The following is a 25,724-nucleotide window of genomic DNA, read 5'->3' as shown; positions in this document are numbered from 1 at the left end:
CCATTTTCCTGTTGATGAATGTTTAGCTTGCTCTGGGTTTTTCACTTTACAAAGAGTGATGTTGTTGCCGAAACCAGTTTGGTTCAGTGGGTAGAGCGTAGGCCTGCAGACTGAAAGGTCCCAGGTTCGTTTCCAGACAAGGGCATGTACCTTGGTTGCAGGCACATCCCCAGTAGGGGGTGTGCAGGAGGCAGCTGGTCGATGATTCTCTCTCATTGATGTTTCTAACTCTCTATCCCTCTCTCTTCCTCTCTGTAAAAAATCAATAAGATACTTTTATTAAGCGATGCTGTTAATATACCTATAGGGTTTCCAAAGTAGACCCTCTGAGTAGAATTGTGGGGTCATAGCTACCCAGACCTGCAACTTTACTGGATCTTCCCTAATTGTTCTTTCAGAGTCATTCAGTTTTGTACTCCCTTTAGCAGTGTATGCAACTTAACCTTGTTTTGTTTTGTCCAATGTCATGGGCCTGATTCTGGTGAGATGATGAGACCTAGGTTCTTATCTTCTTAAAGGAAAGATTTCTATCAAGAGACAAAGTGCCCTTGACCGGCAACATGCGTCTCTCTCACACCGATGTTTCTCTCTCTCTCTCTTCCTTCCAGTCTCTCTAAAAAAATAAAATTAATGGGGGTGAGGGGAAAGAAAGAGACAAAGTGCAGCAAAGCAAGCAAGAATTTATTAGCCACAACAAAAACACACTCAGGACAGTGATCCCAGGAAGGACTTATAAGTAACAACAGGAGAGCCTAGGTTGGGCTTCTTTGCTCGCTGGGCAGTTAGAGAAAAGGGGGCCTGGGAGACAGGTTCTGGGGTTAGCCTGGGATGAGCTGCCACTGCTCCTCATTGCTCCCCTCATTGCAAGTCTCCTGGGGTCCCTTAGAGGGAAGAAGGGGGAAGGGAAGGGAAGGGAAGAGAATGGAACGGGGATCCTCTCCTTGGGGAGAGCACTCTCTGGGTCTTTATCTGAGTTAAGGGTATTTACGTCTCTCTTGCAGGTAGAAATTTTAGGGGAGGTTTCAGGGAAGGGTCTCAGTAGAATATTCACCGGCTCTCCAGGTGTGCTCTTTCAGGGCCGAGGTCTCCACTGATGGGTCAGTGCCAGGGCAGGGGGTCATTAGTCAATGCAGTTGGTCCTGAATCAGCCTCTGTGTCACTTGTCTGGTTTTGCTCCTTTTTTGGGCTAAGAGCTGAAAAACAACTGAGGCCTAGATGTTATCTTTGGGAGGAAAAGGTCAGAGGGTTTAAACTGATGACCAGTGATATGCTAGGTGAAGAAAGGTTACCCTGAGCTCACGGTCTTTATTTTCCCATTTCTGCCACTTGGTAGGCACTCAGGTCTTTCGACTCCAGAGGCTTCTGTACCTGGCCCATCATCTTTGCGCTGCTCATGTCTGTCTAACTCAGTGGTTGGCAAACTCATTAGTCAACAGGGCCAAATATCAACGGTACAATGATTGAAATTTCTTTTGAGAGCCAAATTTTTTAAACTTAATCTTCTTCTAACGACACTTCTTCAAAATAGACTTGGCCCAGGCCGTGGTATTTTGTGGAGGAGCCACACTCAAGGGGCCAAAGAGCCGCATGTGACTCGTGAGCCACAGTTTGCCAACCACAGGTCTAACTGTCTATAACAGGTCTAAAGTAGTAAGTTGTTTTAACTTGCATTTTTTAAAATTATTTGGATAATTAGGTACTTCCTTTTAATTGTTAATCATTTAGATTTCCACTTCTGGATGTTACCTAAAGTTTGGTGGGAGGAAAAATGGAGGAACCATCTGAATTTTCTCCAGTTATTCCAATATCAGTTCCAGAAAAAAATTACCATTTTCCCACTGATTTGAAATGCTACCCTTAACATGTACCTGTTTATTCTGTGTGGTTTTTATTTATTTACTTATTTGCGCTTTAGATCTGCTTAGAAATAAATCCAAGTAACTAAGGGCATTCAGTAAATTCTGCTTGTTCTTTCCTGCATTGGTAATTTATTCTTCTAACTTTTGTAATTCTAGATGATGTTGATGGGAGGGCAAAAACTTTTTTTCTCTGCTCTCTTAGATGCTGTGACTGGGACCTGCAAATTAAACTGACATAAGACAGATTTATAGGAGAAAAAATTCCTGAAGATCAGAGCAATACCATGGCAGACGCAGGACAAATGGATAAAAAGCGGGACGTCTGCTCACCTTATTATAACTAGCAAGTTATTAATAACAGGAAAGGAGCAAAGGGAAGGCCAGGTATGACCTTTGGGCAGCTTCACCAGGAAGCTGCAACTTTGCTGTCCTCGGGAAACCACCGGCCTATTCCTTACAAAACACTGGGGAAAGGGATCCAACACAGGCAAGATGGACTCATGCCCAGGACAGTTGGGGTGACAGGGGGAAGGTACTTGCCTGTCAGTCACACCTGGGAACAAAGATCATTTGCCAGAATGAGTGTGGCCACTGCAAGTGCACAAAAACTTGGGAAGACATAATCTCCTAAACAAGGAGTTTACCCTCTTGGCTCTCTCTGTGCACTTGGCTCTCTTGTTGCTCTTGTGCTCTTGGCTCACTCTTAGATTCCTTGAATTTGCCCATATGGCCCACGGCAACATGGACCTCACACGCATTGGACTAATGGATTGCAGCAGGAAACGCAAGCTAAACCAGTCTTATGCTGGACTGGACTCAGCTCCACCAAGGCAAGGAAATTCTGGACACTGGCTCTGATTTTAGCTCCACTGAAGCCCAAGCTACACATCTTCTATGAGGGAAATGGGACTTGGGAACTCAGGGATTTAGTTTCTGGGAAATAAAAATCCTTATCCTCCCACGAGTCTCAGTAAATTATTTTTCTTGGGATATTGCAAGAATTCTACTCCCACTAGCAACTAGGGAGAGGCCCTGTCCTGTTAACAAGCATTTGCTTTTAGATGCTTCTATCTCAGACCCTAGCCTACCATGTATTCCATATGCATTGAGATACGCATGCAGAAAAGGGACATCTAGTCTCACACTTGAATCGGTACTATCTCATTATCCACCGATAATTAAGTTGTGCATTCTCAATGACAACTGAATGTTTTCCTTCCCAGCCTCAGTTAAAAAAAAAAAAAGTTTTTTGTTTTTTTTTACAGTAGCTCTCTCTCTCTTTTTTTTTTTTTTAATACATTTTTATTGATTTCAGAGAGGGAGAGGGAGAAATATCAATGAGAAAGAATCATTGATTGGTGGCCTCCTCACGCACCACACTGGGGGATCTAGCCTGCCTGCAATTTGGGCTCTTGCCCTTAGCTGGAATTGAACCCAAGCCCCTTCAAGTCCGTAGGCCCACTCTTTATCCACTGAGCCAAAGCAGCTAGGGCAAAAAATAAAATTAAAAAAAAAATAATTGTTTTTATTGATTTTAGAGCGCTGAAAGTCGAGGGGGGCAGGGGGGAGAAAGGAGAGAGAGAGAGAGAGAGAGAGAGAGAGAGAGAGAGAGAGAGAGGAGGGAGGAGAGGCAAACAGACGGATTGCTTGCCTGTGGACCTAGACCAAACCCACATCCTGGAAATGTGCCCTGACCTGGACTCAAACATGCAATCTTTTGGTGCACAGGCCAATCAATGCTCAGCCAGCTGAGCCACACTGGCCTGGGCTTCAGCTTGTTTTGAAAAGATGCGGCCCAGTCAACTTTAAAGCTGCACCTGGGTGTGTAGCCCCCTTGGAAATATAGCCAAAGTTGGGCCAACCTCGCTTTTACCAATGAGTACACCTTGGCTTTAGGAAACAAAGGAGTATCTGCGACTGGGTTCGAGTGGCTTTGGGTCTCCTTCTTTTCAGTGCACTACAGCGCCCCAAGAGAGGAAGGCAAAGCCAGGCTCCAGGGACCCTGCTCCCAGCCGGGGCGGGAGAGTGTCCCCCCCGGCGGTGTCCCGGGCGCCCCGCGGGGAGAGGTGCCCCGGGGCCGGGCGCACCTCGCAGTGGCCGTGGGGAGAGGAGGGCGGGCGGGCGGGAGGGAGGGAGGGAGGAGCGGGGGGTGGAGGAGAAGGTCAGTCCAGGCTCCGGCTCCGTCACAGCCAATCGGGCGGGCGGGTGGAGAAGCGGGACATTGTGACGCGCCGAGGCGGGGAGGGCGGCGCGGAAGGGCCCGGGCGGCAGGTCCCGCGGACCCGGGGGTGCGGCGCGGAGTTGGCTGCGGAGGGCGGCGCGGCGCCTCGGGGGCGCGCACGCGCCTGAGCGCCCGCTCGGCGGGGCGGGCCTTGCCGTTCTCACGCCCTTGGGCCGCTCCCGGGCGCCAGCTTTATAGTCCGAACGCGCGCCGGGTCGGCGGAGCAGAGCCCGCGAATGTGCGGCAATAACATGTCTGCCTCGCTTCCCGCCGCCCGGAAGGCCACCGCTGCGGTGAGTGGCGGCGGCGGCCGGGGCGCGGAGGGTCCCGCTCGGCCCGCGGTCGGTGGCCGCCCCTCCTCTGCCCCTTGCGCGGGGGGCGCTCCGCCCTGAACGGGGTGAGGTTGGAAGGGTCGGCACGTCCCGGGCCCCAGCGGTGTGGGGAGGGCACCGGGGGTCAGCCCGCCACCCCTTCCCCAGCCCCGATCCCAATCCCGATCCCTCCGCATTGCGTGGCGAGTGCGGCGCTGCGGGGACTCCGGGACCCCGGCACGCCGGCCCCGCTTGGAATGACCTGCCTGCGTGCAGAGGCGCTCCCCTCGGGGTGGCTTTTTGGCACGTTTCTGTCTTGTTTGTGGATGCGGAAGACTTTATGTTCTTACCTTGCATTCTCACCCTAAATCAAAGAAGTTCGGAGATTTCGTGTCTTATAAGATCAGAAGTGCTATATATGTATTTTTTTTTTTTCAAGGAAACTTTTACTTAAGGAGCTCAAACTTGTTTTTTTTTTTTTTTTTTTTTTTACCTCCGGAAGTTCCCTTTTGTGATGGAAAAGTTCTGCAGTAGAAAGGAGATCTTTCATGGTTGGACTTGAAAGAGACTTTGTCCTAGGGAGTGATCATTTGCACTGAAAAATGTCTAAGTGGGACCTCTCTCTGGGCTGAAGCCCCACATCAATTACCTTAGGAACTGTAAGGAGACAAGTTTTTTTTTTTGTTTGTTTGTTTTGGCCATGGAAGAGGTGTCTGTCGAGATGAATTAACTTGCTGAAGGAGGTGTTCTGTAGTTCTGGCTTCTGCCTTCACCAAAGTTGCAGTGTGTAACAGTGACGTGTGGATTTTACCTAGGCGTTGCTTATTAATTTCCCCTCTTTTCCTCCAGGTGATTTTCCTTCATGGATTGGGAGATACAGGGTAGGTACCATTATTTTAGCAACAGTCATAAAATGGGGTCATGCAATCTACCTGAGTAATCAAAGGTTTTATATTTGTGAACTCTTAAGAGGGTATTAAAAAAACAACATTGCTATTAGTACTGTATTTCGTACAGTCCAGTAATAAGACACAATCTTTTCATTTTTGAAAACCCTCCAAAATTTCCCCCTCGTCATCTTGCATTTGTCATTTTTCAACTCTTGTTTTTGGAACATACTTGAATTGCAAACTCCTCCTTGAGTTGCTGTGGGTATTGGGTAGCAGAGAAGGATGGAATGTTTGAGCTTTCCAGAGGGTTAACATTTCAGGGCAGGTTTAGAAGGACTGGTTGATTTTGATAAGAGAGACAATAGCAATGTGCAGTCCACAGCATTCTGAATTAGAACTTAGATGTTCCCTTAAGAGAAAAAAAATCAGGTGAAGGGCAAGGGAGGCAACTTAAAGATTTATTTGGAGGCTTATCAAGCCAGTTTTGTTGTGCTAACTTTAGATAAATGATTTATCTTTCACTTAGGCTTTTTCTACATTGAAAGATTTTGGTTTTAATTTAAATCAGTGAAACTTGGGTGTAAAGTTGTTACAATATTGTAGAATTCGCAAAAAAAAATACTGAAGGCAGATAAATTTTGATAAAGTAGCTAAAAATTTTAAATCTTTACAGAGAGGTTAAAATAATTTTTTTCTTATTTTTAGATTAAATGTTAAATGTTATTCCTAATCATTTTTTTAATTTTAATTTTATTTTTTCTTTATTGATTAAGGAATTACATATCTGACATTATCTTCCATTGCCCCGTCACCTCCCGGCTCATGCCATCACCCCTCTAGTGTCTGTGTCCATTGGTTATGCTTATATTCATGCATAGAAATCCTTTGGTGGATCTCTCCCTCTTTTTTTTTTTTTTTTTAATATATTTTATTGATTTTTTACAGAGAGGAAGGGAGAGAGATAGAGAGCTAGAAATGTCGACGAGAGAGAAACACCGACTAGCTGCATCTTGCACACCCTCTGCTGGGGATGTGCCTGCAACCAATGTACATGCCCTTGACCGGAATCGAATCTGGGACCTTTCAGTCTGCAGACTGACGCTCTACCACTGAGCCAAACCGGTTTCGGCGATCTCTCCTTCTTTCCCCCACCCTCCACTGCCTTCCTTCTGTCTAATATTCTTTTATGCTTATTAAGTAGAGGTAACATGACACACACTTTGTAGGGAGTAACAGAAAAGGTTGTAGGACTGTGTTCTGGCAACCAGGTAGTCCTATGAAAATGACATTTATTTTACTAAAAAGAGGTGTAGAGAAATGTTTAAAAAATTTATTTGGAAAATATGTCACCTTTTTTTTTTTGGTGTGTATTATTCTCTCTCACTTTTAAGAAAATGTTTATTGTTGAGATTACAGATGTCCTTCCTTTCCCTCCCCACTGTCCCCCTCCAACTGGTTCCCGCTCCACCAGACCTTCACTACCCTGTTGTCTGTGTCCATAGGTAACACATATCCTTCCTTCTATATAATAAAAGCCTATTACGCAAATCAACCAAACGATGGAATGACCGGTTGCTAGGATGCACACTGACTGCCAGGGGGCAGACACTTAACACAGGAGCTGCCCCCAGGCCAGCCAAGGCAGGTGCCAGTGGGGCTCCCCACCCCCCTGCAAATCGCATCACCAGGCCCTAACCAGTTTGGCTCAGTCGATAGAGCGTCGGCCTGCGGACTGAAGAGTCTCAGGTTCGATTCTGGTCAAGGGCATGTTGCAGGCACAGCCCCAGAAGGTAATGTGCAGGAGGCAGCTGATTGATGTTTCTCTCTCATCGATGTTTCTAACTCTATCCCTCTCCTTTACTCTGTAAAAAAAAAAAAAAAAAAAAAAAATCACATCACAGGTCTCTTCCTGTAGAGGGAGGCAACCAGCTGCAGTGGCAGAGGGGGCGGGGGAGAAGGGTGGGCCTGGCAAGCAGGCACTGCCAAGCTGGCCAAGGTGATTGCCCCACCGGTCGCCCCACAGATCAGCTCTGATCACCAGCCAGGCCAAGGAACTGTAGCCATGCACTAATTTTGTGCAAAGTGCCTCTAGTATGCATATGAGATATTTGGTTAATCTCTTCCCACCCCCTCCTAACCTTCCCTCAGATTTATCAGTCTGTTTCATGTTTCCATGTCTCTGGTTCTGATTTATCAGTTTATTTTGTGCATTTGATTCCTTGTTTATTTTGATTGTTGATAGATATGTATTTATTCATATTTTTGATATATTTTTTTTTCTTTTTCCTCTTCTTAAAGAATACTCTTCAACATTTCATGTAATACTGGTGATGAACTTTTTTTAACTTTTTCTTGTCTGTGAAGCTCTTTATCTGACATTCAATTCTAAATGAGTAATCTTGGTTGTAGATCCTTGCTATCCATCACTTTGAATATTTCTTGCCACTCCCTTCCGGCTTGCAAAGTTTCTGTTGAGAAATCAGCTGACAGTCGGATGGGTACTCCCTTGTAGGTAGTAACCAACTGCTTTTCTCTTGATGCTTTTTAAGATTCTCTCTTTGTCTTTAACCCTTGGCATTTCAGCTTTGGTGTGGGCCTCTTTGGGTTCCTCTTGTTTGGGACTCTGTGCTTCCTGGACTTGGAAGTCTATTTCTTTCGCCAGGTAGAAGTTTCTATCATTATTTCTTCAAATAGATTTTCAGTATCTTGCTCGCTCTCCAATGTTGGTACCTTTGAAATTGTCCCTGAGGCTCTTTACATTATCTTCATATTTTTGGATTCTTTTTGCTCTTCTGATTGGGTGTTTTTTGCTTCCTCATATCCCAAATCATTGATTTGATTCTCGGAATTCTCTACAGTTGTATCTCTGTAAATTACTCTTCATTTCAGTTAGTGTATGCTTAATTTCTGACTGGTCCTTTTTCATGTCTTTGACATTCTCACTAAGTCCCTTGAAGCTCTCATTAAGATCCTTGAGCAACAAGGATCTATATCCAGTAGTCAAACCTTGATTCTCAAATGTCTCCTATCTTGAGCAACTTGCTTTTTATCCTGACAGTCCTTTCATGCTGATAGGCGTATGATCAGTCACAAGTCTCTCAGGTGATAAAGAAAAGAATGTGCAAGTATAAATCAGTTTACCACTATTAAAAGCTCTGGATATTGTACTATTAATATTTTCATGGTTTTCTGCTTTTGTTGTTGCTAATTGTTATTATTATTAAATTTTCATTTTTTATTGTACATTTTCTTTCCTTTTTGTTAAATTTTCATTTACATTTCATGTCCTTTTTGTTTTTAAAGTGTTTATTTATATGCTAGACAGTACATTAGATAAGTACTATATATAAGAAAGGTTAAACCAGAATCATTTTGGGGGTCTGGAACAGATTAATTCAATTTTTTTTAAAATATATTTTTTTGATTTTTCACAGAGAGGAAGAGAGAGATAGAGAGTCAGAAACATTGATGAGAGAGAATCATCGATCAGCTGCCTCTTGCACGCCCCCTACTGGGGATGTGCCCGCAACCAAGGTACATACCCCTGACCAGAATCGAACCTGGGACCTTTCAGTCCCCAGGCCGACGCTCTATCCACTGAGCCAAACCGGTCCCGGCCAGATTAATTCAATTTACATTGTTTCTAATGGGAAAAAATGATTTGGTTTTTGAACAGCCTTCTGGAATGAATTAAGTTTGAGAAATGAGCTTCCACTGGAGTTTGCTTGCTTCCATTTCATTTAATTCTTTTTTTGGAGATTTCTTCACTTGTTTCATTTGTGACATGTGTCTTCATATTTTGACTACTTCCCTGTGTTTGTTTATGTATTAGGTAGAGCTGCTATATCTCCTGGAATTGGCCTCGTGTAGCAGGTGTCCTGTAGGGCCCAGTGGTTCAGCTTTCCCAGTCACCTGAACTGGACACTCTAGGTGCACCCCGTGTAGGCTGTGTGCACAGTCTTGTTGTAGTTGAGCCTTGATTGCTGTTGGGTCACTGGGAGGACTTGACCTCCAGGCCAGTTGCTGTGAGGACCGACTCCATCTAACGGGAAGAGCTGCTGTGTAGGAGACACCACTATGGAGCAGGACTTACTTCAGTGGGGCTTTGGTGCTCACTGAGTCTACTCTTGAGATGTCACTTGTGGATATGGAGAGTTGATATCTGGTATGGTCTGAAGCTGTCCATCAGGTGCACTGGCTCTGGGGCCTCCCAGGAGATGCAAAGTCAGCCACTGCCTGGGGCCATAACAAATAACTACAAAATAGATGTTTTAAAAACAACAGGAATGTACTCTGGTAGTTCAAGAGACTAGAAGTCCAAAATCAAAGTATCAGAAGGACTATATACATTCCCTCCCAGAGCTCGAAAGAAGAATCCTTTGACTTTTTGTTTGTGATGGCTCCTGGCATTCCTTGGCTTGTAGCAACATATTTCTAATCTCCATCTCTCTCTTTACATTAGCTTTTCAAATGCTGTTTATAAGTGTTCTCTGTTCTTGATAAGGACACTGTTTACTAGATTTAGAACCCACCCTACCTCATATTAACCAAATTACCTGTGTGAATAGCCTGTTTCCGAATAAGGTCGTATTCTGAGTTCCTGGTGCATATGAATTTTGGAGTTATTGTTTAACCATCTACACTAAAGTATTCTCACTGCCTTTTGTGGCCTTGTGGTTTCTCACTTCTCCTTTCTGTATTATTTGCACAATTTTCTCTCCTGACACACATTTTTAAGGTCTGTAACTTTCTTTCCTTGCAATGTCTTTGTCTGGCTCTGGTACAAGAGTAATGCTGGCCTCAAAGAATGAGTTAGATAGTGTTCCTTCCTCTCAAACTTTCTTGGAAAAGTTTCAGAAGGATTGGTATTCTTTAAATGTTTGGTAGAATTCACAAGTGAAGCCATCAGGTCCCTTTTCTTTTGGGGGAGAGTTTTGATTATTGATTCTATTTCCTTAATGGTTATAGGTCTTCAGATTTTATACTTTTTCATGATTTAGTCTCAGTGGGTTTTGTGTTATAAGATTTTGTCTGTTTTATCTAGGTTATCCAGATCTTTGGCACACAATTGTTCATAATACTCTGATAATCATTTTTATTTCTGTTGAACCAGTAAAAATGTACTCACTGTTGTTAATGGTTTTAGTAACTTGAGTCTTCTCATTATTTTGTCCATGTAATTAAAAGTTTGTCAATTTTGTTGATATTTTTGAAGAACCAACTTTTGGTTGCATTTAGTTTCTCTCTTGTTTTTCTATTCTCTATTTCGTATTATTTCAGCCCTAATTTTAAAGTATTTCCTTCCTTCTGCTGGCTTTGGATTTAGTTTTTGTTTTGTTTTTTTCTATTTCCTTAAGTTGTAAATTTAAAATTGTTGGTTTGAGATTTTTCTTTTTAATTAAAAAAAAATGAACTAATAACTGACAACACAGAAATACAAAGAATTATAAGAAAATGTTACAAACAACTATATGCTAACAAACTGGACAATCTGGAAGAAATGGATGAACACCTAGAAACATACAATCTTCTAAAACAGAATCAAGAAAATCTGAACACACTGATTACAACTAATGAAATCAAAGCAGTAATAAAAAGAAGAAATTCCCAACAAATGAAAGTCCTGGACCAGAAGGCTTCATGGTGAATTTTACCAAACATTCCAAGAACTAACACCTATCTTTCTCAAATTATTGTAAAAAATTCAAGAGGTGGGAAGACTCAAAGCATACTTTATGAGGCCAGCATTATCCTAATTTCACAACCAGATAAAAAAAAAAAAAACTACAAAGAAAAAAATTATAGGCCTATATCCTTGATAAACATAGATGCAAAAACCCTCAGCAAACTATTAGCAAACCTAATCCAGCAAAATATTAAAAAGATCATATACCATGATCGAATAAGATTTATTATTGGGGTGTAAGGTTGGTACAATATCTGCAAACTAATTAACATAATACAAAATGAAGGATATAAAACACATGATCATGTCAGTAGATGCAGAAAAACATTTGATAAAGCCCAACACCTATTTATGATAAAAACTCAGCATAGTGGGAATAGAGAAAATATATCTCCATATAATACCATAAAGATGAACCCCCAGCTAATATCATACTCAAAGGGGACAAACTAAAAGCATTTCCCTTAAGATTGGGATCAAGACTGGGAGGTCCGCTTTTACCACTCTTGATCAACATGGTACTGGAAGTCTTGGCCAAAATAATCAGACAAGAAGAAGAAATAAAAGGCATTCAAATTGGAATGGAAGTAAAACTCATTTGCAGATGACAATACTATATATAAAGAACCATAAAGATTCCACAAAAAACTACTATTAATAGATCTGATTAAGTAAATTAGCAGGATACAAAATATTCAGAAATCTGTTATATTTTTATAAACCAATAATGGACTAGTAGGCAAGCTAAAAAAAGTAATCCCATTTACAATTATATAAAAAATAAAAGTTCAGCCAGGTGACTCAGTTGAGTGCCATCCAAACACCCGAAAAGGTTGCGGGTTCAATTCCAGGTTAGGATACACATAACTTGGTTGTGGGTTTGATCCCAAGTTAGGATGCTTAGGGGAGGCAGCTGAGTGATGTTTCTCTTGCACATTGATGTTTCTCTTCCTCTCCCTTCCTCTCTCTCTAAAATCAATTTTAAAAATCCTCAAGTGAGGATTTAAAAAAACAACTTAGGAATAAATTTAACCAAGGAGATAAGAGGCCTATACTCAGTAATTTATAAGACTGAAGAAGATACAAATAAATGAAAGTATATACTGTGCTCTTGTTCATGGATAGGAAGAATTAACATCATTGAAATATCCAGATGACCCAAAGCAATTTATAGATGTAACGAAGTTCCTATCAAAATATCATTGGCTTATTTCACAGAACTAGAACAAATAATCCAAACATCTATATGTAACCACAAAAGACCTCGAATAGCCACTGCATTCTTGAGAAAAATGTTGGAAGTATCACACTACCTGATATGAAACTATATTACAAGGCTGTCATAATCAAAACAGCATGGTATTAGCATAAAAACAGACATATAGATCAATGGATCAAAATACAGAGCCCAGAAATAAAACCATGCCTATATGGGCAATTAATATTTGACAAATGAGGCAAGAATATATAGAAGGGGGTAAAGACAGTCTATTCAGCAAATGGCGTTGGGAAAATTGGACAGAAACATGAGGGGGGAAAACACTAGTCCACTTTTTTACACCAGATTTTGATATCCATGTTGAGTTTATTATATAAGAATAAACTCAAAATGGATTAAAGACTTAAATGTGAGACTCAATACCACAAAACTAAAACTAGAGGAAAACAGGCAGTAACATCTCAGACATTTTATATATATATATATATATATATATATATATATATATATATATATATCTATCTATCTCAGAGAGAAAGGAAGAGGGAGAGATAGAAATATCAATGATGAGAGGGAAACATTGATTGTCTGCCTCCTGCATGCTCCTTCCTGGGGATTGAGCCCACAACCCAGGCATGTGCCCTTGGCTGGAATCAAACCTGGGACCCTTCAGTCCACAGGCCAACGCTCTATCTACTGAGCCAAACTGGCTAGGGCAGACATATTATTTTTTATATATCACCTAGGGCAAGGGAAACTGTTTTTTTTAAATGGTACTATATCAAACTAAAAAGGTTTTGCACAGCAAACCATCAACAAAGCAGAAAGACAGCCTCCCGAATGGAAGATATTCACCAATGTTACAGCTGATCAGGGTTTAATATCCAAAATTTCCAAAGAACTTAAAACTGTAATGAGGTAGCACCTCACACCTGTCAGAATGCCAATCAAATACACCAATAAGAGTTGGTAAGGATATGGAAGAGGGGAACCCTTGCATACTGGCCTGTGCCTTCTCACAATCCAGGACTCCTTGAGGGATGTTGGAAGCCCAGTGCACAGATTTGACCTGATCCCCATAGGCCAGGCCAAGGGACCCCACAGGTGAACAGACCCATGCACTGGTCCTCTAGTATGCATATAAGATCTTTGGTTAATCTTTTCCCGCCCTCCCTCAACCCCCTCTTCCCTCTGAGATTCATCAGTCTGTTCCATGTTTCCATGCCTGTACATTGAGCACCTGCCCCCTGATGTTCTGTGTACGTCATAGCTACTAGTTGAACTGTTGAACAGTTGCTTAGGCTTTTATATATAGACTAGAGGCCCCGTGCACGAAATTCATGTGGCAGGCGGGGGGGAATCCCCCTCAGCCCAGCCTGCACCCTCTCCAATCCTGGACTGCCGGCTCCTAATCATTCACCTGCCTGCCTGGTCTCCCCTCACTGCCTCTGTGTGCCAGCCTGATTGCCCCTAATTGCCCTCCACCCCCACTGTCTTGGTCACCCCAACTGTCCCACTCTGCTAGCCTAATTGCCCCCAACTGCTCCCTCTGCTGGCCTGGTCATCCCTCATGCCCCCCCCCCCCCCCCCCCCCCCCCCCCCCCCCCCCCCCCCCCCCCCGCCAGCCTGGTCTCCCCAAGCAGCCTGCTTTTCAGTTGTTTGTTCATCCTTCACTAATCCTCCTGCTGACCTGGTTGCCCCTGTAGCCTCTTTGTTCAGTCCTTTGGTTGTCTCTCACTAAACCCCCTGCTGGCCTGGTCATAGGCAGCCATCTTGTGAGGGCATGATGTTTAATTTGCACATTACCTCTTTATTATATAGGATTACCAAGACATGGAAAACACCTAAGTAAGTGTCCACTAGTGGATCAAGGAATAAAGAAATGCACACACACGGGATATTATTCTGTCATAAAAAGAAGGAAACCCTGCCATTTGGAACAACATGGGTGGAACTTAAGTCAGACAGGAAAGACAAATACTACGTTATCTCACATGTGGAATCTAAGAAAACAGAATTGTGGTTGTATGGGTGAAATAGGAGAAGGTAGTAAAAAAATACAAGCTTCCAGTTATAAGGTTAAAAAAAGTCCTGGAGATGTAATGGACTATATATTAACAGTATTGTATGATATATTTGAAAGGTGCTAAGAGAGTAAACCATAAAAGTTCTTACAAGAAAAATTTACTTTGTGTTGATGGATATTAACTTATTGAGGTAATCATTTTGCAATATATACATATATCAAATAATTTGTGTTGTACACCTAAGAATAATACAGTGCTATATGTCAGTTATGTCACATTAGAAAAATGAATTTAGCCAAGACCAGTTTGGCTCAATGGACAGAGCGTCGGCTTGGGGACTGAAAGGTCCCGGAATTCGATTCCAGTCAAGGGCATGTACCTTGGTTGCGGGCATATCCCCGGTAGGGGGTGTGCAAGAGGCAGCTGATCGATGACTCTCTCTCATCGATGTTTCTAACTCTCTATCTCTCTCCCTTCCTCTCTGTAGAAAATCAATAAAATATTTTTAAAAAAATGAATTTAAAAGACCCACAGTGAGTTACCTCTTCACACCTACTAGGATGCCTGTAATAAAAAAGACCGATAATAACAAGTGTTGACAGGATATGGGGAAATTGGTATCTTTTTACACTGCTCATGGGAATATAAAATGCTTTGGAAAACATCCTGACAGTTTCCCAAACTGTGAAACAAAGTTACCACACAACCCAGAAATTCCACTCCTAGATATATACCCAAGAGAAAAACATATCCACACAAAAACATGTACACAAATGTCCACCTCAGCAATAGTCATAATAGCAAAACAGTATAAACAACCCAAATGTCCATCAACTGATTGATAGTTAAATAATGGTATAGCCATACAACAGAATTTTATTTGGCCATAAAGAGTAAATACTCTTACAATGTGGATGAATGAAAACAGTATGCTAAGTGAAAGAAAGCCAGTCACGAAGTATGATTCCATCTATATGAAATGTCCAGAGGAGGCAAATGTGTAGAGACAGAAAATAGATTAGTGTGCTGCTCTTCCAGCCTACTACTAGAACAAGGAGATTAGAGGTACAAGTTTTTTTTTTAATGTGATAAAAAATGCTCTAAAATTGATTGTGTTGAAATTAAAAAAATAAAAGTTGTACACTTTTAGGAGGTGAACTGAATGATGTTAATTACATCTCAATAAAATGGCTATATAAGAAAAACAATGGGCTGGCTTTAGCTTAGCGGTTCCTTCGCAGTAAAATGGCTCTATAAGAAAAACAAAAAATAAATAAAAAAGTATCCACACTTTTGTGAATTTTCAAATTTACTTTTCTATTGGTTTCTAACTATCCTGTGTGGTCTGAGAAGATATGTTGTATGATATCTGTCTTTTAAGACCTGTTGATACAAGCCAAAACCCGTTTGGCTCAGTGGTAGAGCTTTGGTCTGGGGACTGAAAGATCCCAGGTTCGATTCCGGTCAAGGGCATGTACATTGGTTGCGGGCACATCCCTGGTAGGGGGTGTGCAAGAGGCGGCTGGTCGATGTTTCTCTCTCATCGACGTTTCTAGCTCTCTGTCCCTCTCTCCTCCTCTCAGTAAAAAATCAATAAAATATATATATTTTTAAAAAGACCTGTTGATACTTAATTTGTGGCCTATGTAACTTATGGCCTGCCCTGGAAAATGTTCCAGTTGTACTTGAGAATATGTGTGCTGTTTTTGGGTAGAGTGCTGTGTATATGTTTGTTACAGCTAGGTGATTTATTAAGTTGAGTCTCTTTTATTACTTTTTTTCTGTCTGGTTCTATCTATTAATAGAGAGCAGGGTATAGAAGTCTTCAGCTGTTGTAGAACTGCTGCCTTCTCCCTTCAATTGTTTCAGGTTTTGCTTCATGTATTTTGATGGTGTATCATTGTGAACATAAATGTTCATAATTGATATGTCTTGCTGTATTTAAACTTTGATTAATATATGATGTCCTCCTTTACCTCTTAACCTTTTTTTTATATAGTCTATTTCATCTGTTGTTAGTATAACAACCTTTTCCGTCCATTTATTTTTAACTTGTTTGTGTTTTTAGATCTCAAGTGAGTCTTTTCTTCACAGCATATAGTTGAATCAATTATTTATATCCATTTTGCCAACTAAATTGTTCAACTAAAGAAGAATATTCTGTAAATTAGAATTCCAGCCATTTACATGCAAAAAAAAGTACATTATAAAATTGTAGATACAGCAAATTCCCATAAAAATAGAAGCATGTTCATTGAAATGTTGGTTATTTTATTTTATTTTATTTTATTTATTTTTTAATATATTTTATTGATTTTGTGCAGAGAGGAAGGGAGAGAGATAGAGAGTTAGAAACATCGATGAGAGAAAGTCATCGATCAGCTGCCTCTTGCACACCCCCTACTGGGGATATGCCCGCAACCAAGGTACATGCCCTTGACCGGAATCAAACCTGGGACCCTTCAGTCCCCAAGCCGACGCTCTATCCATTGAGCGAAACCGGTCTCGGCTATTTTATTTTTCTTGATTGTGCTATCAAAAATGCTTTTCATTTTCTTTTGTTTTACTTTCCTTCCTAATTGTTATAAGGAATAAAACCCACTATAGTGTGTGTATGTGCGTGTGTGTGTATGTTTGTGTTTGATGGGAAAAACATGTTCTATATCTTACAGCTTCTCTGTAGATTCCTGATCTCCACAGCTGAAAGTAACCGTATCCTCTCCCATATTGTGACATTTTTCATAATTTTTTGTAGTGCTTAAATTTTCATTTGTATAGTTACTGATACCTTACACTTCCTTCTAGATTGTAGGTTCACGGAGGACATAGGCCATAAATTTTTGTATTTTTCATGCATGTAGGATAACTGTGATTTTTTTTTAAAATTCCATTTCTAGCTTTTTTTTTCTTTTCTTGAACATGTGTTTTGTTATAAGAAAGGCATTTTCCTGGCCTGTTCCACTAGTGTTAGTTAAAGACTATGTGTATAGCACAAAATAGAGATGAATAATTCATCCCAATAATTATGACATTCCCATTTTGGACACAAATAGTGGGTAGAATCACTAATAATTAAGGTTTTAATGTGACATATTGCTTCACTACATATTTGTGTTGCATAATTGAAAAGGAACTCATTAACAGCCTCACCTCATACAGGACTCTACCTATATATATAAAAGCCTAAGCAACCGTTGCCGGAACGACGGGTCGACTAATCGCTAAGGTGTACACTGACTACCAAGGGGCAGACACTTAGACAAAAGAGCTTCCCCCTGATGGTCAGTGTGCGCCCACAGCCAACCTCGATGGCCAGCCAACCTCTCACAGCCCCTCTGCCTCCCAGCTCCTCCACCAGTGCATGAATTTGTACACCAGGTCTCTTGTGTATGTATATTAAAGCTTAATATGTAAAGTGTGCCCTCAGGAGTTTAATCGCTCTCTATGATGTGTGCTGACGACCAGGGGGCAGTGCTGAAGGGAGGCCCCTATGGCAGCCACTAGGGATCCTACCCTTGCAGAAATTTCGTGCACTGGGCCTCTAGATAGTGAATAAACCTTTGAACTATAGAGTCTGTATCCTAAAGCTCTTGTATTGTACTTTACCACACTGAACTCTAGCTTTTTTATTTTTAGCTAAATGTATGCGTATATGAGAGCTATGTAATGACATGAGTATTTAAAAAGTCAGTCTTAAGAACCCTTTGGTGTGGAAAAATAGCTGAGATTTTACTGTTTTAAGAACAATTCTAAAATTAATATTTAAAATTTTCTGGGGACGGAGGGTATGTATGGGAGGGGGGGTAATGGTAAAATATGTGCACAGATAATAATTTAATTAAAAAAATCTAAAAAAAATAAATAAATAAATAAAAATTTAATTCTGTTTCTGTAGTCACCATTAACTTGTCTTTACTTCCTAATAAACTTTTAAAGTGGCTTTACTTTATAAAATATAAATGTGTGAGGATGCCAGCCTCGTTAAATCAAGCTTTTATTATATGGAGTCATGCTTTGAGGTTGACCAATTGCTACTATTCCAGTTTGGACTCTTTAATAGGTGGGAAATTGTGTTTTATAAGTGTTATCTTTAGAGACTACATAGTCTCAAAGCTGTAATGAGCTAAAATAATAAAATGATGTTTAGGGCTTATTTAGTTTCCCCCAATTATTGGCACAAAGCTTGAAATAGAAAACACAATAAAAACAAAAAAGAGAAATTGAAACAGTATACATAAAGTTAGTATTGGCAATGACCATGGATGGCACATTTTATAATATGCTATACTGTTATCTTTTGCAGGGGTAGCAGATAGGTTTTGTATTTTATAAGGAGTACCATGTTGAAAAGGTCTCTGAGTGGCACAGAGTGGTAAATTTCTGGTCTGGGCCCAGAATCTGGTAGTGGCAGTTCATAAACCAGGTATTTATTATTGCTGCATAATATTGCTTCTTTTGTACATTAAAATCCAAGTATACTATTTGCAAAGCTAGTAGTTAAATTTATTTTTAATAGTGCAGTAATCATAAAGAGATACCAGACAGCTGATTTACTTTACTCCTATGAGGCTTTTTAAAAATGTAAAATGTGAATTATGTCTTGCCTAACTTGTTAGGCACATTATAAAGTCATAAAGATATTAAAGATATAAAGATCTGTGGAAATACGTAAAAGAAAACAATTCTTTTCAGAAATCAAAAGAAATGACCGTTAGCCATAGATAAAGTTGAAACAATAGTCTTTGGGTTGTTTCTAGGTTGGTGCTGGTATTTTAATAGCATCAAAGGCCCACACTTAAGGTATTTTAAGAGGTTAACATTTATTTTCACAAACTTTTTTTTTTTTTTTTTAATATATTAACAGAGAGAAAGGGAGAGAGATAGAGAGTTAGAAACGTCGATGAGAGAGAAACATCAACCAGCTGCCTCTTGCACACCCCCTACCGGGGATGTGCCCGCAACTGAGGTACCTACTTGCCCCTGACCGGAATCGAAACTGGGACCTTTCAGTCCGCAGACCGACGCTCTACCACTGAGCCAAACCGGTTTTGACAATTTTCACAAACTTTTTAATAATACTATTCTGATATTAGTTTATTGGGCATGAACAAAAACAGTATCTAATGGCATTGTTCAAATAATTTCTCTACCAGGCACGGATGGGAAGAAGCCTTTGCACGTATCAGAAGATCACACATCAAATACATCTGCCCGCATGCGTAAGTATTTTTAATCTTTAGGCTTGTGATTCAGAATCTGGAGAGGAATAATTGTAATAGCTTTACTTTTCTAGAAAAGCACTTGAATATAATTAATTTTTATCTTTTAAATATTCAGTTTAAAAATAACTATTAGGGGAAAAAAAACCTATTAGAGTACACTTGAACTTAATACAAATTAATATTGAATGGAAACTATAATTGAAAAATAAAATTTAAAAATGGTAAAAAAATAAAATAAAATAATAAAATAAAGATTAATGCCCTGTTGGGGTGGCTTGGTTAGAGCATTGTCCTGTACCCCAAAAAGATTGCGTTTTTTTATTCCTGGTCAGTGCACATACCTAGGTTGCGAAGTCAGTCAAGTACACAATCCAGGCATGTGCCCTGACTGGGAATAGGAAGGTGACCTCCTGGTTAATGGGTCGACACTCGACCACTAAGCCACATTGGTGGGGCAAGTCTGTAGATCAAAGGCTGCTGAGAAGACAAATGGGATTATACACATGCCAGTAGCTTAGTAATTCATCCTCAGAAGTAGTACCATAGTAGCAGTCAGGTGATAAATATGAAAGTGGAAATGGAAAGAGGAAAAACACCTGAGATTAGGTAAGAAAAGAGTCCTGTTTCCAAGCAATAGAATTGTTGATTATATTGGAAATTTGCTATATTGTTACTGTCCCAAGAATTGGATTTGGTTTAAGGCTCTTTCCCAACCTAGGAAAGTTTTATTTCTCCTAGAAATTTTGATAAGATTTTATGATCTCTAAGGTATACATATTTCATGACTCAGGGATGTAGTCCTAGTGTATTTATTTTTCTTTTGTACCTATTTACATTCAGATTGTCCAGCAAATTTTTCATCATAAACTTGAATTGGGTGTAAAGAACACTTATGAAAAGCTTATATTTCTCTTATTTAATGATCTCTTAAACATGCAGATATATAGCTAAGAACTAGAAAACAAGCACACAAAAAAATATAACCTGAGCATATAGGAATTGATGCTCTAGTACACGTGTCAAACACAAGGCCCGAGGGCCAAATCCGTCCCGCCAGGCCTTGCAATGTGGCCCGCACCGTGCTGTCATCACTGCACTCCGCTGCGTTTCCATCACAATGACAGTTTATGATTGTTCAGTAAACCATTCGGCCTGCGATTTAGGCTGGATTTTAGATTTTGGCCCCTTCTCTGATTGAGTTCGACACCCCTACTCTAGTACCTATTCAACAAATCGGTCATATTTTTAGTCCCTTAGCCAGAGTTTTATATTTTATTCATTTCCAACTTTCCTGGTTATTGGTTTTGGGTTTGAAAGTACTAAGTGAGGGTGTTGAGAAAGGAAAAAGTTTTTTTTTATTTGTCAAACTTAGATCTTCCCAGCTGCTGCTCTGTTTTCAGAACACACTTGAAGACTGCTGGTATGCAAAATCGAACTGTACAGGTGTGGATGCAGTGAAACACTCAGATGTTAAAAATCATAGCAGTTTTACATAAGCCTCAAGTAATTATCTTTAATTGATGGAATTTTATGAGGTTTTATGCTTTGTTAAGTTACTCTAATTTTGCTGGGTTTTTTTTTCTTTCCATGTAGACCAGTTATGCCTGTGACATTAAATATGAACATGGCCATGACTTCTTGGTAAGAACTTATTTATTCAATAAGAACATTTTATTTATACTTAATTTTCTTGATCAGAGGTACTTTTGTGTATAGCAAATTTAAGTGGCAAAGTTATATAATTCACTTTAAATTCAACCTTTATTTAATTACTTAAGTTTTATATTTTAGATTCATGGGTAAACTTCAGGAACTGCACCAATAGGTAGAGAAACAGGAGAGAATGGGTGAATAGAAATACTGCTTAATAAACCTTTGTTGATTTCAATAACCAAACATTGAATGACCCCATCTAGCAATTACTCTGGTTAAGCAACAGCTTCTTTACACTTCTATTTCTTCCCTTTTGGGGAAGATTGATGAATTTATTTATTTATTTATTTGATTGATTGATTGATGAATTCTTTAACCAAGCCATTTCCTCTTGGGCCCTCTTTTTTTTTTTTTTTAAATATATATTTTATTGATTTTGTACAGAGGAAGGGAGAGAGATAGAGAGTTAGAAACATCAATGAGAGAGAGTCATCGATCAGTTGCCTCTTGCACACCCCCTACTGGGGATGTGCCTGCAAACAGGGTACATGCCCTTGACCGGAATCGAACCCGGGACCTTTCAGTCCCCAAGCCGACGCTCTATCCATTGAGCCAAACCAGTTTCAGCAACTTATCCTACCTTATAAGAGTAATATGCAAATTAGCCAACACTCTGCTCAAGTCACGCCCACCAGCTAATCAGAGTGAGTATGCAAATTAACCCCAACCAAGATGGCTGCAGCCACAGAGGGCAGTTGAGAGGCTTGGGTTCCCCAGCAATAGAGGAAGCCAAGCTTTCCACACACCCTGGCCAGCCTAGACCTCCACTCAAGGATACAAACTTTCAATTATAGAAGATAAATAAAAAAAAAAATGATAGCAGCCATAGAGTGGAGAGAGCAGGCTAGGGTTGCCCTCGGTAACAGAGAAGCAAAGCTTTCCACCTGCCCTGGCTGGCCTACGCCTCCACTCAAGGAAACAAAGTTTCAATTATAGAAGGTAAACAAATTCAAACAGAAATAACTGCAGCCATGGAGCAAGCAGGAGGCTTGGCTCTGCTCCAGGCTACAAAGTTTCAATTGTAGAAGGTAAATAAATTCCAGATAGCAGGGCCTCTGCTTGGATTGCCAGGGAGCATGGCCAGCCTGCAAACCACCACAGGCCCCTTGCCCAGGCCACCCCACATCCCAAGGGAACCTCCACCCTGATCCAGGACACCCTTCAGGGCAAACCAGCCGGCCTCCACCCATGCACCAGGCCTCTATCCATCTAATAAAAGAGTAATATGCAGATTGACCATCACTCAAACACAAGCTGGCTGCCCCATGAGGTCAAAGATCATGCTCCTATCTGGACACAAGATTGCCACCACAAGATGGCCAGCAGAGAAGGGCAGTTGGGAGGGACCAGGTCTGCAAGGGAGGGCAATTGGAGGTGATCAACCCTGTAGGGGAAGGCAGTTAGGGGTGGCCAGGCCAGCAGAGGAGGGAAGTTGGGGGCAAACAGGCTGGCAGGGGAGTAGACATCAATCAGGCTGGCATGGGAGTGGTTAGGAGGTGATCAGGCTGGCGAGCAGAAGCGGTTAGGGGCAATCAGGACGGCAGGCAGGCAAGCAGTTGGGAGCTATCAGTCCTGGATTGTGAGAGGGATGTCTGGTGGGATCGGGTCTAAACGGGCAGTTTAATATCCCTCGAGGGGTCCCAAATTGGAGAGGGTGCAGGTTGGGATGAGGGACACTTCACATCCCAAGCACGAATTTTGTGCACTGGGCCTCTAGTACAATAAAAGAGGAAAGGAGTAACTGAAATGTATTGAAACTTCTTGGGAGTATGGATTGAGATTCCTGCTTGGATGAAAGATTGGACTAGATTATCTCTTAGATATTCTTATCCTAAAATTATGTAGCACTGTGACTTAACATTAGAATCTATATCTAGTTGGGATGAAAGGAACGAGAATGTCAGTCATGCATTTAATTGTTTCACCTCTGAAGACATTTTAATTGATTTCATGTTCTACAGCAGTGTTTCCCAAAGTGTGGTACGCGTACCCCCAGGGGTACGGGAAGAGTTTGGTGGGGGTACGTGTTGCACCGGAGTTTGGTGGGGATATGCACTGCACTGTGCTTAGCTGTGCCTAATTCTACGTTCTCATGAGTAAGAGGGGTACTCAGCGTTACGAAAATTATAAAAGGGGTACACATATGTCAAAAGTTTGGGAAACACTGTTCTAGAGAATATGTATGCCAGTACTTTTTATCCCAACTACCACAAGTTTAGTAGAACACACTTACCATGAATAGATATTCTTTTAAGATTTTGCCTTATTTTCCAGGTTTGATATTATTGGGCTTTCACCAGATTCACAGGAGGATGAACCTGGAATTAAACATGCAGCAGAATATGGTAAGTACAGAGTAGTTTTATAAACAAGAGCATATATATATATATATATATATATATATATATATATATATATATTATATATTTTTCTTTTTTTTTTTTTTTCCCCACGCCCGGCTCCACGCCAGCGAGCCGGGCTTCTTACCCATTTAAAGTTTGAGAATAGGTTGAGATCGTTTCGGCCCCAAGACCTCTAATCATTCGCTTTACCGGATAAAACTGCGTGTCTGCGAGAGCGCCAGCTATCCTGAGGGAAACTTCGGAGGGAACCAGCTACTAGATGGTTCGATTAGTCTTTCGCCCCTATACCCAGGTCGGACGACCGATTTGCACGTCAGGACCGCTACGGACCTCCACCAGAGTTTCCTCTGGCTTCGCCCTGCCCAGGCATAGTTCACCATCTTTCGGGTCCTAACACATGCGCTCATGCTCCACCTCCCCGGCGGTGAAGAGCATACTTATATATTTTTAATAGACAACAGTTTTATTGATGTTGATGAATTATTACACAATTATGTGAACTTGGGAGGTGGTGCTGTTTACTTCCTTTCTGATCCCTCTCTAACTTGTTTGCTGTGATGGCCACATGGTCTAACTATGCTCAGTGAAGGTGAGGTGGACAGGGAGGAATGGCAGTTATTAAACTTCAACTGTTGGATAATTAATTTTGCTTTGGTTTACATATCAAATGGAGAAAATAACAAAATGTTTAATAGCTGTGGCCAGTTATCTTCATTAAGGAGACTTGAAATAAGGATGAAAATAATGATATAATGATGTAATGATACATATAATGAAAACAATATAATGGTTAATTTTAGTGTGGTAATATTAAAAAAGCTAGGTAATTCTTATAAATCATCTCATTTAACACTCCTATGAAACAAGTATTCCCATCTCCAAAGTCTGTTCTCTGGTTAGTTTTCCATGCTGCCTTATGAATGTCTTAATCTTGCTTATTATTTTGCATAACGAACACGGACTGCCCAGGTAGTGTAGGTCAGTGGTTGAGCATCGACCCATGAACCAGAAGGTCACAGTTCGATTCTCTGTCAGGGAACATCAATCCCCAGTGTGGGGCGTGCAGGAGGCAGCTGATCAATGACTTTCTCATCACTGCAGAAAGAAAAAACTCATTTGTTTCTTATACTGGCTATAGGAAAATATAATACTGCCATTAAAAAAAAAAAGATAATAGAATGAACTGTTTAAATACTGTAAATCACAAACCATGCAATCTGCTTAATTACTTAAAATTTTAAATTATAACTTTTAGATACAAATGCCTATGGTCCCTTGAAGAGAGAAATATAAAATGTATATGAACAGAATTGGCCATGCATAAAAGAGTATTCACATATTTTACATGTTTTACAAATTATGTAACAAGAAACAATTCACCAGTGTAAGCACCACATGCAAAATCCGAGTTTTATCATGAAAATGGCATTCTAATTTTCTATTTTAGCAGAATGCTTCAAGTTTTTCACTTGTTTTGACCTTTAATATACTTTCTATTTTTCTGTCATTAAATCCTTTTTCTATTTAAATTGTATCAATGAGCTGAAAGTATTAGTAATATCACTTTCATGTTGTTTTTAGTAAAAACTTTGATAGACCAAGAGGTGAAGAATGGCATTCCTTCAGACAGAATTGTTTTGGGAGGATTTTCTCAGGTAAGATAAATTTTGGGTGGTATGTCAGTACCATCAGTATATTTATCTAGAAGTCAGTGGCTTCAATCCTTCTCTATAATGTCTCCTCTTTTTTTAGGTGTTATAGAAACTGATATACTGCTTACCTTTAATGCTGGGTTAAGTTCGAACAGACTAGAAATAACTATTAATTGAGAGAATACGTCATACCCTTGCTTTTCTGGTTTTCTCTTTTCAGCAATAGTTTTACTGTATGCAGCGGTTGCCAACCGGTGGTCCATGGACCACTGGTGGTCTGCGAGGTCCAAAAGGTTGGCGACTGCTGCTATAGAGTATGTCTTGAAAATAGATTTATTAAGTAAATTGATTGGAATCTGGAATGTTAACTCTCTATAGCTCTTTAAATAAAACTCTAAATAGAGGTATAAGGCCCCTGTCTAGGAGAGACTACTGATAGGAACAGTAAGGTAGAAGACAAGAGAATTTCTTTCCTCTTCTTGTCACAGATTCCCATTGGTTGAGCCTTGCCGATTCTCCTGCTATTACTGTAGAGTTTTTGAGTTTATATATTTGTTCCAA

The 25,724-nt window shown here is 40.5% G+C and overlaps 1 protein-coding gene across 2 annotated transcripts in view; it reads left to right on the top strand.

The window, feature by feature from the left end:
- The first annotated feature begins 4,149 nt into the window (after positions 1–4,149).
- The window catches only part of LYPLA1 (lysophospholipase 1), a 29,197-nt gene continuing 7,622 nt past the window's right edge, over positions 4,150–25,724 (top strand). The window contains exons 1-6 of one of the 2 annotated variants that reach the window (XM_036436934.2): positions 4,150–4,373; positions 5,241–5,272; positions 19,367–19,432; positions 21,029–21,076; positions 23,423–23,493; positions 25,093–25,166. In XM_036436934.2, coding sequence (XP_036292827.1) covers positions 4,317–4,373; positions 5,241–5,272; positions 19,367–19,432; positions 21,029–21,076; positions 23,423–23,493; positions 25,093–25,166 — 348 coding nt within the window. In that variant the 5' untranslated portion in view covers positions 4,150–4,316. Of the gene's footprint in view, positions 4,374–5,240; positions 5,273–19,366; positions 19,433–20,807; positions 20,939–21,028; positions 21,077–23,422; positions 23,494–25,092; positions 25,167–25,724 lie in introns of those variants that run through there. The other variant, XM_036436935.2, reaches the window with a different exon arrangement.

This window comes from Pipistrellus kuhlii, unplaced genomic scaffold (genome assembly GCF_014108245.1).
Source record: "Pipistrellus kuhlii isolate mPipKuh1 unplaced genomic scaffold, mPipKuh1.p scaffold_m20_p_14, whole genome shotgun sequence".
Taxonomy (NCBI): Eukaryota; Metazoa; Chordata; class Mammalia; order Chiroptera; family Vespertilionidae; genus Pipistrellus; species Pipistrellus kuhlii.
Note: the sequence above shows the minus strand (reverse complement) of the source record. Positions and strands in the feature narration are given on the sequence as shown.